The 12,741-nt window shown below is 44.4% G+C and overlaps 1 protein-coding gene across 3 annotated transcripts in view; it reads right to left on the bottom strand.

The window, feature by feature from the left end:
- Nucleotides 1-2,481: 2,481 nt before the first annotated feature.
- The window catches only part of PTPRJ (protein tyrosine phosphatase receptor type J), a 174,269-nt gene continuing 164,009 nt past the window's right edge, over nt 2,482-12,741 (bottom strand). For all 3 annotated transcript variants that reach the window (XM_021009665.2, XM_078148173.1, XM_078148172.1), the window contains exons 21-24: nt 10,004-10,123; nt 9,217-9,377; nt 7,168-7,303; nt 2,482-4,104 (exon numbers count right to left, since the gene is read on the bottom strand). In XM_021009665.2, the coding sequence (XP_020865324.1) occupies nt 3,946-4,104; nt 7,168-7,303; nt 9,217-9,377; nt 10,004-10,123 (576 nt within the window). In that variant the 3' untranslated portion in view covers nt 2,482-3,945. The remainder of the gene's footprint in view (nt 4,105-7,167; nt 7,304-9,216; nt 9,378-10,003; nt 10,124-12,741) is intronic.

The raw sequence follows: 12,741 nt of genomic DNA, 5'->3' as shown, positions 1-12,741 counted from the left end.
CATAGCCAGGGCACGGGGAGCCAGCTGGTCATCTGGATCCCCATCCCAGTAACGCACCCAATCATAAGGCAAGGGACCTCTGGCCATAGGATCAAAGACCAAAAGCTACGAGGGACCTTAGCAGTCAGCTGGTGCAACACTGTCCTAGCAACAATGATAATACCACATCAATAGCACATTGATGTTTGCAAAGCATTTTCAAGAGATATTATCCTGCTTGAGTACCACATACCTGTAAGGGAGGTGCTGTTCTAACACCTCAAATGAGGTAAATTAATCTGGAAGAGATTAAATGACTTGCCTAAAATCACACAGGCAGTGAGTGGATTTGAACTGGGGTCCTGTGACATCAAAGCCAGGGTTTTTCCCATAAGATCATACTGACTACCCTGGCGGATGGAATTTCTACCTGAAGTACTTAACACCTAATTTTATAGTTATTGTTGCTCAGTCATTTCAGTCGTGTCTGACTCTTCAGACCCCATTTGGGCTTTCTTGGCAAAGATAATGGAGTGGTTTCCCATTTCCTCTCCAGATCATTTTACGGATGAGGAAACTGAGGCAAAGAGGAGTAAGTAACTTGCCTAGGGTCACACAGCTGGTAAGTATCTGAGACCAGATTTGAACTCACGAAAATGAGTCTGACTAGACACCGCTTACCTTTATCCAAATCTGTGGGACTTTTCTTGATTCTCACTGGTCTCAGAGGGGACAGATGGTCTTTCATATTTATTACTTCTTGAATTCTTCAGATAGCAATAATAGTGATAACTGGGTATTCATATGCCACCCTAGCATTTGCCAAGTGCTTTATGTAATGTAACACTATCTCAGTTGAGCTTCCCCCACAACCACCCCGTGTGGCAAGGTATTATCCCGAATTTATAATTGAAACAACTGACCCTCCCAGTCAGTGTCTAACCCACGGTCATACTGCTATTTCAGTGTTGGAGGAAGAACTCAAATCAAGGTCTTCCTGACTCCGAGTCCATTGCTTGAACCACTTGCCAGGCTGCCTACCAGTGCCCACATTCCTCCCAAACTCTGGGCACAAAGAGGCTCCCTGACTTGGAGCCCCCAACAACAAAGTACCTGCCCAGCAGAGAGCCTGAAGACAGGGTCAATAAAATATGAACCAACCAGCTCCGTCCATCCCAAATTTCATTCCATCTCATCATAGACCCAAGTCTGAGGTTCTGACACAACACTACATGTATTAATAGCTGCTAGAGCAAGCAGAGGATTTGGAAAGAGTCAATTCCTACCCTACAAAGACTGGCTGAAGGATCTGGGATGTTTGGCCAGAAGAGAAGGCGGGGGGGGGCACAGGAAAAGCTGTCACACAGAAAAGGGATTTAATTTGTTCCATTGGCAGCTAGAGAACAGAATTGGGAGCGATGGGTGGGAGTGACAAGGAGGCAGATTTGGACCAGACGTCAGGAGAAAATTAGTAACCAAGCCATCTGAGAGCAAGATGGCGGGCTTTCGTTGGAGATCACTAGTAAAAGCTGGATGATCTCGTTGGGCATGCTGTCACAAGGACTCTTTGGTCCAGGCTGGACCAGATTGGATGGCTGCTGACGTCTCTCCCCACTCTGCCATCCCAGAATTCCTCCAGTGGGAATAGGATTAGATCCCATCTTCTAGAACACCAGCTTCCCTTTTAGCCCTTTCTGTAACTCAAAGAAAACTTGCTGGTGCTTTGTTCTTGAAGAGGATGACCATGCAGTCTTTGAGACACACACAGAGCTGGAATACCCACCCTATTGTTCTCCCCTTTTTAGCCTCAACTCTGGACCTCTGCAGCATCTAGTTAATTCTCCAGGATGCGTCTGGGGTGAAGTGCACAGCAGTGCCAGGAGACAAGTAGGTGCCACTCATCAATGGTCACTGGAGTCCTAAGAAGAACCCTGAGTCAGCAGCTTGAGTTAGGGTCACTGGGGGAAACAGCCACCCAACTACTAGAACTTTGTGTTATTTCTTCATGAGACCCTGGAGACATCATGTCTACTGGACAGCTTGAACCCCAAATGCTCTTAATAATAGTATTTTATGTAGTGTTTCAAGGTTTGTAATGCACTTACAAGTATCTCATTTTACCCTCACAACAACCCTGGGAGATAGTTGCTATTATTATCCCCACTTTGCAGATGAGGCAGATAGAGGCTAAATGACTTGCCCTGCATCACTTCACACAAGTAAATGTCTGAGGCTAAATTTGAACTTCAGTCTTGCTGATTTCAGGTCCAGCGTTCAGTCTACTGATCCATCTCAGCTGCCCTCTGTCAGCTCCAAAAGCAAAAAAACAAGACAAACGACCACCAAACACCAGATCCTTCCATCCTGACACTCTGAGGAGTCTCTGAACCAGATACCATTAAAAATAAGTCCACGTTACATTTTTGAATTTTCAAGCACGCACTTGACACCTCCCTCCCCAAAACTGATATTTGAAACAGAGCAAAGTCATGACAGCAGCAGTATATTGAAAAGAATTTTTTAAAATAATAATTACATCTTTGATACAAATTCAAATTTTTTACACCTCAGTTCTGACTCACGAAGAGTTTGATATATATATACAGTAGATATCAATGCATGTCATTGCCAGTAGAGACAAGAGCCAGTGGACTTTGGGGAGGGAGAGGGGGCCTGATTGGACACTGATCGTTACACAGAAGTTTTCACAGAATCACACACATTTTTTTCTTTTAAAAAAAAAGACACACATAAAATACCAACCTGAGTAAATCTCTACTAAAAAACATAGAGCATCAATGAATCACTACGTCACATATTGCACCTTTAAATAATCCTTCTTACCAAACACAAAACAACAAAAAAGCCCAAGCTGGGCAGCGGAGCTGTGTCACTGTCGGGGCAGAGAGCTCATCTCTACCCCTGCCCAGCCAGTGAGGGGCCAGGAGACAAAAGTGACCAAGTCTTTGGGAAGAAACTAGGGAAGAAAAGGGGAGTCAAATACACTGAAGGAGAGTAAGAAAGGAGAGGAAGGGAAAAAAGAGATGGGGAAGGGGAAAAGGGAGGAAAGAGAGGGAGAGACAAGAAAGAAAGAAAAAAGGAAGAGGGAACGAAAGAAGATGGGAGATGAAAGAGAGGAAAGGTTGCTCTAAAAAGACCATAGGAATGGCACTGAAAAGGCTAAGCCTTTTCTACTAATCTATTTTTAAATATAATGTATATTCCAATTATGAGATTCAATATAAAAATATAGATATCTACTGATTTTTGCCTATGGAAGCATAATTAGGAAAGGCACATGTTTAAATATAAAATCCACATGGAGGAGACACCACATCTCCATCTTGACACTATAAACAACCAAAATTATGCATTTATCCATCAGTGAGATTCCGAGATACAGTAGGTAAAAATAGACTTCTGATCCTCAAAATATAGTCAACTCAACACAATCTTGGCTTCAGAATTTGAACTATATAAAAGACTTTGCTCATTTTAAAAAAGAGAGAGAAGGGGAAGAGGGGTAGAGAGGGAGAGGGGGAGGAGGAAGGGGAGGGGGAGGAGGAAGGGGAGGGGGAGGGGGAGAGAGAAAATGAGAACGTGTGTCCTTCAGAAAGAAGAGGGGGGAAAGATTCGCAGCTCACTTTTCCTCATTGATCTGCAACCCCCCAGGGAAAAAGTCAACTCATCCTATTCTTAATCCGGAATGTAGTTGGTTTACTCAGCCACAGTCCCTCAAGTCCAACTTCTTTGCATTTTCTTACATGTGTATCTTCAAGCCTTTGATCGGTTATAACCAAACAGAATACACACACACGCACGCGCACACATGCACACACACACACACACACACACAAGTTAAGACACTGTACATATAAAAACATATCCACAACAGTGCATTCATTTCCCTTTACTGTGGGGACGCCGGGCCCAGGAAGTCCTGGGCGGGAAGGTTTTCCTTTGGAATTAAGCAATGTAACCATTTGTCTTCCCAAAAGCAGTCACTGGCGCGAGGTTCTCATAGATGGTCATGGCCGTCGTGTTTTGGTAGATGAGATCAGCTTTGGAGTCTTTCTGGGATTTGATAATATCCCAAACACACTGATTGAGGAAGACATACTGATCCTGACAAAGAAAATGCAAGAGAAAAGCAATTACTAGGAGTTTCACTGAGGTCAGAAGGAAAGCTGATTTGAAACTTGGCATGGCACAGAAGCAGAAAACATACTTGGGCCTGAAACTGTCTCTGGGTCTTTGCTTGGATGGGTCCCAGAAGCTGGAACAAAAGCCTCCTATCTCTTCCCTTCACCTGCCAAATTCTTACCCATCCCGCAAAGCTGAACTCCAATGTTGCCCTCTCCTCCAGGATGCCTTCCCTGATGCTCAGTGGGGAATGAATGATGATCCCCCTTGGAGCTCTCTGACCACAGAATTCTGCACTTCTCTGCTGTACTTAGCATGTAATGCTATTAGTCGGGCACGCCTGTAGTGGTGACTTAACCCCCTACTAGACAATAAGCTCCCTGAGGGATCACAGATATAGAATTAGAAGGAATCCCAGAGACCATCTAGCCTGCACTCTCATTTTACAGATGAGGAAACTGAGGCCTAGTGATCTGCCCAAGGTCAAAAGTATCAGGAGTGGTATTTGCACACACATCCCCCTGCAAAACCAGTGTTCTTGCTACTGACGGAAAGACACATTTCTGAGGAACAAACAGACAGACAGTTCGACTGGATGGCAGGATCCAGTGGGATAGGGAGCAATGGATGATGAGCTGGGGGAAGCAGGGTAGGGCTAGGCTGTGATCAGAAACTTTGAGTTGGAGGGGAACTTAGAGGACATCTGAAGGCTATCTTAGCTGTCGATCTGGGACCAAACATTCATACTCTCTCCCCGTGGCACTCGCCTACCTTTCTAGACGCCTCCAACATTATTCCCCATCCTGTACTGTGTGGTCCAGACAAACTGTCCCCCCTGCTGGTCCTCACACATGAGACCCCATCCCCATCCCTGGGCTTCTGCCCTGGCCATTCTCCCATGCCTGGAATCACTCCTTGCCTCTAGGAATCCACGTCCTTCAGGACATGGGGCAAGCCCCGTCTTCTCCATGAGGCCTTGTCCACTCCCCTCAGCTCCTAAGTGCCCCAAATAGGCTTCCACTTGTTTGTTACACATTCACTCTGCATGTATGTACCTGCTGTGTGCCCTCAACAGAATGTAGGCCCCTTAAGGGAGAGGCTAAGAGTTTGTATCTTTGTAACCCCAGGACCTCTGCACAAAGGAAGGGCTTAGGAAAAGCTTCCTGGACTATTACTCTGTTTGTGAAACAAACCAGCCCAGAGGATGAGATGCTTTGTTCAAAGGCATTTTATTTCATTGCAAAAAAACAAAAAAGAGTGCCTCCACCTTTCCCCTTGCCAACAACAGGCTACATCTGCAGTTTTCTTCTAGGCAAGAGAAGGCTCCCCCAAGGAAACACTATGTGCCTCCAAAAGTCTTAGTAACTGCTAGTGTTACTAAACTGCACCAAGGTCTTTGCAGCATTTTGATACAATAGGGACCGAGTTATCTAATGCAACTAGTATCATTATCCCCATTTTATGGATAAGGACACTGAGGTTCAGACTAGGAAAACAATTTGGTCAGAGTCACACAGGCAGGGAGAGGCAGCTAAGTAACACAGTGGATAGTGGGGGCTTGGACTTGGTGACCTCTAAAGTCCCTTCCGACTCAAAGCTGCCACCACAACCTATCCCCAACCTACCTTCCCAACTCATCACCCATTGCTCCATTTCCTCCTGGATCCTCCAGATCAGCCAAATTGTCTTTCCTGTTGTTTCTCACAAACAAGACCCCAACGTGACACGGCAAAGCAGGAGAACCAACCCTGGGGTGCAGGTTCTTTCAACTCTATCCCAGTGGCCTCAAGACATTCAGATAAAGTGCTTAGAAGGCAGACAGGGAGGGCAGTGGACAAAATTGCTGGACTTGAGAATCAGGAAACCTGAGTTAGAATCCTGCCTCAAATACCTACTAGCTGTCTGACCCTAAGCGTGTCACTAAGCCCTTCTGAGCCTCACTTTCCTCACCTGTAAAACAGGGATAATAATAACACCTACCTCAGATGATTATTGTTGAGGACTGAAAAAGATAACACAGAAAGCATTTTGCAAACTTCAAACTATAATGTGGTTATTGCTGTGATTAGAAAACCTTAAGAAGGGAGGATCCTTTCAGACGGGTGGCTCAAGGAAAAGCTTTGGGAAGGAGGTGGCACCTGAAAGAAGCCTTTGAGCCCAGGCAAGACCAGATGCAGGCGCCCTGCTATAGCTCCTGAGTGTTCATCCTGTCCTTTGAGCTGGCACTCTGCCAACATGGGGCCAACACTTCTGGGCACACTACAGAAATGGCATTGGACTATTAACATGTTCTGTCATCAAATAAACCTGTGATCTCCATCAGCGGTTCTTAACCCTTTTTGACTATTGAGGATGCCTCTGGTAGTCTGGTGGAGCCCAAGAACCCCTTCTCAGAATCCTGTTTGTGAATGCATAAAACTAACTCTATAGGCTTATAAAGGAAACCAATGATGTTGAAATAACTATCAAAATACTAGAAGCAAACCAACACATTCGCCAGCCCAAGGTGAAGACGTCCTGTCCTGGGGGCGGAACGTTCATCTTTTCTATCTTGACCTTGTGATGCTGTAGGCCCAAGACTTTGTAGAGCATAAGCTCTGAGGGCAAGGACTGGCTTTTGCATTCTTTGTATTTCAAGCACAGCATATCTGAAGCACAGTCCCTGACCCACAGTAGGTGCTTAATAAATGCTTACTGACTGTAAGTGTTCAATGAACAGAAATGAATGCAGTCCAGCCTCTCCATGACGCAGAACCTCAACCCCTGGGCTTGCTGCCAGTGCCCAGCTATTTCACTAACCTGCATTCCAATCAAACGAATCAATTGACATTTATTAAGAGTCTGCTATATGACAGGCACTAGGTGAGACCACTGGGTAAAGGAATTTTTTTTTCAGCTCTGGCAAGTCAGGACAACAGTGTCTTAGCTACCACCCATATTTCCCAAAGGGATATCAGGATGCAGTGTTTGAATAAGAGGGCAGAATATCTCTCCCTGCTCCTCCTCCCCTCCCCCTTGGCTTGTGGGAACAGCATGTGGCCATACCTCTGTTTGCACCATCAAGGGTCGATGCAGGCGGAGGTCATATACAATCCCATACACATCTACGGCATTCTCATTCTCCATCTGATGGATGAGTCTGTCTATGGCAATGAATGTACCTGTCCTGCCAACTCCGGCGCTGGAAGGAAGGGACACATACACTCACGTCACATCACTAAATAACATGGGGACCTAAAATTCAACTTTCCTAGAGGACTCTGCCCTTTTGTTCTCATCACATTCCTGGCACGATGCAAAGCAGAGCTAGGTCTGGAGGCTGACACAATGAAAGTTTACTGAATTGAATTTAATCTAGCCTAATCTTTTGCTGAAGCACAAATCTTCCTGTGTGTGTACACACACACACACACACACACACACACACACACACACACACACACACACACACACACACACACACACCCCGCTGAGTTTGCTGCTCTAGTCCAGCCCATTTATTTTCGTGCTTTCAATTTCTATGAATAGCTTCTTTAAAAAAAAAAAAAGGATGTTTAGTTTCTAATGTGAAATCTCCCAGGACTTTGCAATAAATCAAGACTGCATCTCTGCTAGCCATCATCCCATATCTGTGATAATAGGAGCCTGGCCTACATACAAGGCACTTCACAGTTTGCAAAGGCTTTCATACAGGTTCTCTGATGTAGACTTTACAAGTAACTCTGAGGCAAGTAGGCCAAGTTTGAGCAGCGACTGTCTCCTCTCTTCCACCCCCTCCTCCACCTGTCCTCTTCTGTTCTTCAGGTTGACCACATCCAGGAACCACAGAACCACAGAATTTGAGAGTGGAGAGGGACCTCAGCAGCCATATTCTGCAATATGCCCATGAAAGGATTCCTCGAGGTAACATCCCCTGATTGGTGATCCTCCAGCCTTGGCTTAAAGACCTCCAAGGAGGGGGGAGGGGCACAGGCAGCCCATCCAAATTTTGGACAGCTCTAATTGTCAGGAGACACTCCCTTATTCCTTTACCACTCTCCCCAACAGCCAGCTCCCTAGATACGTCCGCCAGACCCTCCTTTCTATGCCTGCTACAGGCCCAGGAGCAGCCAATGACCGTACCTGCCTGAACTTCTGAAGGCCACAGCAGCCACCAAAGACAGTGTGCCCAATGCTGTCTCCACTTTGGAACATACCCAACAGGCTTTTGGCAACTGGAGGCCTTCTTCCGAGATTCAGAACTAGGGAGTCAATCATCCCTCAGTACTCTGAGCACTCTGAAGGATGATGTTCAGTGCCGAACCCCACGTTTTAAGAAGGACACTTATAAACTGAAGTGGGTCGAAAGGAAGGCAAATTCAACTAGAATCTTTTTTTTTTTTTGGAATTGGAGTTAAGTGACTTGCCCAGGGTCACACAGCCAGTAAGTGTCAAGTGTTTGGTCTGAGGCCGGATTTGAACTTAGGTCCTCCTGACTCCAGGGCCAGTGGTCTGTCCACTATGCCACCTAGCTGCCCCATGAATTCATACCATATGAGTATTGCTTGAAGTAATTTGGCATGTTAAATCTGGAGAAGAGAAGATTTGGGGAAAGGGCAAAGTGGAGTCCTCACCAACTGTCTTCTAATATTTGAAGGGCTGTCAGATAGAAAAGAGGCCTCAAAAAAGCAGAATTAGCAGCAAAGGGGAGAAGTTATATCAGATCTAAATGGTTCCATTTTCAAAGGTGAACTTCCCAGTAATTATAGCTATCCAAAACTGAAAATGCCTGGCTCAGAAATTAATCAGATCCTCCAGCCGAAATTGGATAACCAATTGGTATATTGTGGAATGGAGAACGGACAGAAGCTGTATGGTACAGTGGAAAAGAGAGTGCTGGCTTATTAGGGTCAAAGGGTACAGGTTCAAATCCTGCCTCTGCCACTTACTCTTTGCTCTGTGTGATCACAGGCAAATCACTTAAAATCTCTCCGCCTGAGTTTCTTCATCTGTAACATGAGGGGACTGGCCCAGATGGCCTGTTGGGTTGCTTCCAATTCAGAGATGCAATGCACAAAATGCCTCTTGGAATGAGCATGGGGTTGGCCACCATACCTGCAGTGTACCAGCACGGGAGACTCCGGAGGGCTCTGCTTCATGTAATCATTGACCAGGTAGCGAAAGTTGATGAGCAGATCTGTGGTGTCCGGCACGCCGTGGTCAGGCCAGGAAGTAAAATGGAACTGACGCAGAGGGTGGCTCTCACTGGTCTTGTTCTGCCAAGCAAGGGAAGCAATGGAGAAAGATGGCAGTCCAACCTGAGGAGCTCTTGGGGGAGGGCAGGAAGCTCTAGGCCTTCACTGGAACTGCAATTCCAAATTTCTACCAAAATGCTGCTAATTCATCCTATTAGTGCTAATTATTAGCTAGTTAATGCAAACTAAATAATAACAGATATTAATGTTTAAGTAGTGAGTAGGGAAGGCTTTGGGATCGGGGTCAGTGTTTTTATCAGTGAAGGAACTCCCACTACAACAACAGAGCAGAAGTTATTCTGTAACTCAAAGCTGGGACAATCGCTGAGGTGATGAAATAGCAATTAATACTAAGATTTTTTTTCCAAAAAAATTATTTTCTGGTTAGTCTTTTTTTTTCCAGGAGATTCTTTTGGTTGGAGAGGACAAAGAAGTCTACTCCACACTCTGAGTAAACATCCCAACAAAGCAATACCAAAAGCACAGGGAGTCTTTGTCCCAGGGTACCCTGTGTTTTTCCAACAGTGTCTGGACGGCCCCTTGTCAGAGATGAGATAGAGGGAACCCCTGCTTGTGAGAGACAGGACTAGAGGCCCTCTCAGGCCCCTAAAAGCTCTCCAACCCTCTTCCCCTCAGCTCTTACTCACATTTTTCACTGTGAAATCCCTTATTGTCCATTCTGGAAGAATGATTTCTGATATTATGCCGACAGTGATATCCCCATAGTTCTGGGTTTGTTTGGAAGGCCAGTATTCCTCACATTTGGTCTAAAACAAAATACAGCATCAATCCAATTAGCATTTATTGAGCACTTATTATGTGCAAGAAGACATAGCACCAGGGATAAAAAGGCAAAAGAAAGGCATGAGATCCAGGACCAGAGAGGTGATCGTCCCTCAGTGCACAAGGGCATACTTTGGAGGAAACACCCAAACCTCACCAAAAAACCAAAAGCTTCAGCCAATGACCAAAATCAGAAGATGGTTTCTGGTGAGATTCCATCAGACAGAATGACAAATGAGCAAAGAAACAAAGACCAGACTGTCACTCAAGCTCTCAACACCACACTGATTGGGAAGTCAGTGTTGATTTTAAATAAAGCAAAAATAGCTGCAACAGTCCAACTATTTTAGTGCCTTAGAAGATGGTGGAGACGGCAGGTAGTGGGTGGAACTGAGAAAATGAAGAAATTCAGCTCCAAGACCACCAGAACCCACCCCCAAGATGGAAAATTATCAAGACCATCCAGATGGTCCAGCTGGTAACTGTGTTAACAAAAGTTAAAAAAAAAAAACAACAAAAAACAGACTTCACAGAGTCCAAACCAACCATTTCCATCCCTGGAGAGGAAAAAACCTACAAAGTTAAAGATCCTTCACTAATTGGACTCTACTGGTTCAAAGTACAAAAACAAAGCTGATTTCTGTGAATACAATGACGTTCTCTTAGGCTGTTGATGGTTTCATTCACTCTGTGTTACAAGAGAATCCACGAACATCATTGCAGTAAAAAAGCAGAATTGTAATGAACAAACTTGGTTCTGGAAAACAAGAGATGTAACAAACACCTCTCTTTTCTCAAAAGGGAACTGGGGAACTAGAGGGATGAAATATAAACTGGCAAATTTAATTGCTTTGATGGTATGTTTTACTTGTTCTCTGTTACACAGGAAGGTTTGGTGCCCTGGAGTTAATGCCCACTATCTGAGATTGATGATGACCCCCAGCTATGCTTCACTTCCCTGCTGACCCCCCAGTCATCCCCTTAACAGTACCATCAAACCACTTTACCCCTTTACAACCTTTACAACCCCTCATTCCTCTCTCTGGTTCCAGATACATGATCAAATCAATTCTGCCACTGATATGGGAAGGAACGTGGCAATGGACTCCCTCAAAACCCCACTCAACATCTCTGTAACTCCCTAGGTCCAGCTTTCCCTCTCTAGCCACAAGTCCCCTATGTGCGCTGTATCCAACCCCTCCCCCCACCTTGCCCTTCAAATGTAAACTTTTGGAGAAGAAGACCTATCTTTGCTTTTGCATCTGTATACCCAGTGGTTAAAGTAAATGATGAGTTAATTTTTTTTTTATTTATTCATTCAATACAGAGGAGGGAGTATATTGGAAAACAATCCCAAAAAAACCATGAATTCTTTTTAATGGAATTAGAGACAAACAAAGTATGCCTAGCAGAATCTTGCTTGCTGTCCAGAAATTTCAGGCTTCCTTTCCAACCACATCCTCCTGAACAGAGTCTCCTATAATTACACATTCATTGATATTGTGGGTCACATCATTATCTCAGCCTGCTGTGATTCAAAAACATCACTGAACAAAGTTCCAAGGTGAACACATTGAGTATATCTTCCTATGAAGTAATTGGTAGAAAGTCATAGACTAAGATCTCATGCATAAGAAGATATTAAAGTGTAAGCAGGTGCCATCATAACCTAGATTCATCCCAGGAGATAAACTGGTTTGCTTGTTTTTTTAAAGTTGTTACCCAAGCAGCTTATTTCACAGTAATGAAAAAAAAAATGGAAGCCACCTAGCAGGAGCTAGCTAACCGACTTATGGTATATGAGTGTAATGGGATATTACTGTACCATAAGATGACAAAATAGACAGCTCCAGAGACAACGGGGAAGAGCTGTATGAACTAATGGAAAGCATAGTGAGCAGAACCAAGGGAACAATCTATACAATGTGAGCTTTAAAGAAAACTAACTTTAAAAGACTTTAGAAAACTCTGACCAATCTAGTGACAAACCACGGCTCCTGGGTACTGATAACGAAGCATATTACTCACTTCCCACTGGATTCAAAATACAGGCTGAGAGGTACATTGTTGCTCATGCCAATGAGACAATCTGCCCTGCTTAACTCTGTGTGTGTGTGTGTGTGTGTGTGTGTGTGATGAGGAGTTTTCTCCTTATTGTTTCTTTGGAGGGGAGATGGGAGGGGGAAAAAGTAATTTTTAATCTAATTTAATTCCCAACGGAGCATTTTTAATGACTACCCCTCCTGCCTGGAATTCTCCCCACTTATTTCCACGTACTGGTTTCTCTGCCTTCCTCTAAGTTCCACTTAAAATCCTAACTTCTGCAAGAAGCCTTTCACAATCTCTCTCAGAGCTCATTCATTTCCTTTCTTGATCATTTCCAATTTATCCTGTACATATCTTGTTTATTCATCTATGTTGTCTCCTCCATTAAACTATGAGCTCCTTTAAGACATGGACTATTTGTACCCTTCTTTTCATCCCCAGGATTCAGCACAGTGCCTGACACATGGCAGGTCCTTCATAAGTGCTTGGTGACTTGACTTAATTAAAAAAAAAAGTCAAATAAAAATTAAAAGATGTTATCTAAAAGAGCAAGATA

This window comes from Phascolarctos cinereus, unplaced genomic scaffold (genome assembly GCF_003287225.1).
Source record: "Phascolarctos cinereus isolate Bilbo 61053 unplaced genomic scaffold, phaCin_HiC Scaffold_9;HRSCAF=440, whole genome shotgun sequence".
Taxonomy (NCBI): Eukaryota; Metazoa; Chordata; class Mammalia; order Diprotodontia; family Phascolarctidae; genus Phascolarctos; species Phascolarctos cinereus.
The sequence above is the reverse complement of the archived record's forward strand: the minus strand, read 5'-3'. Positions and strand labels throughout refer to the sequence as shown.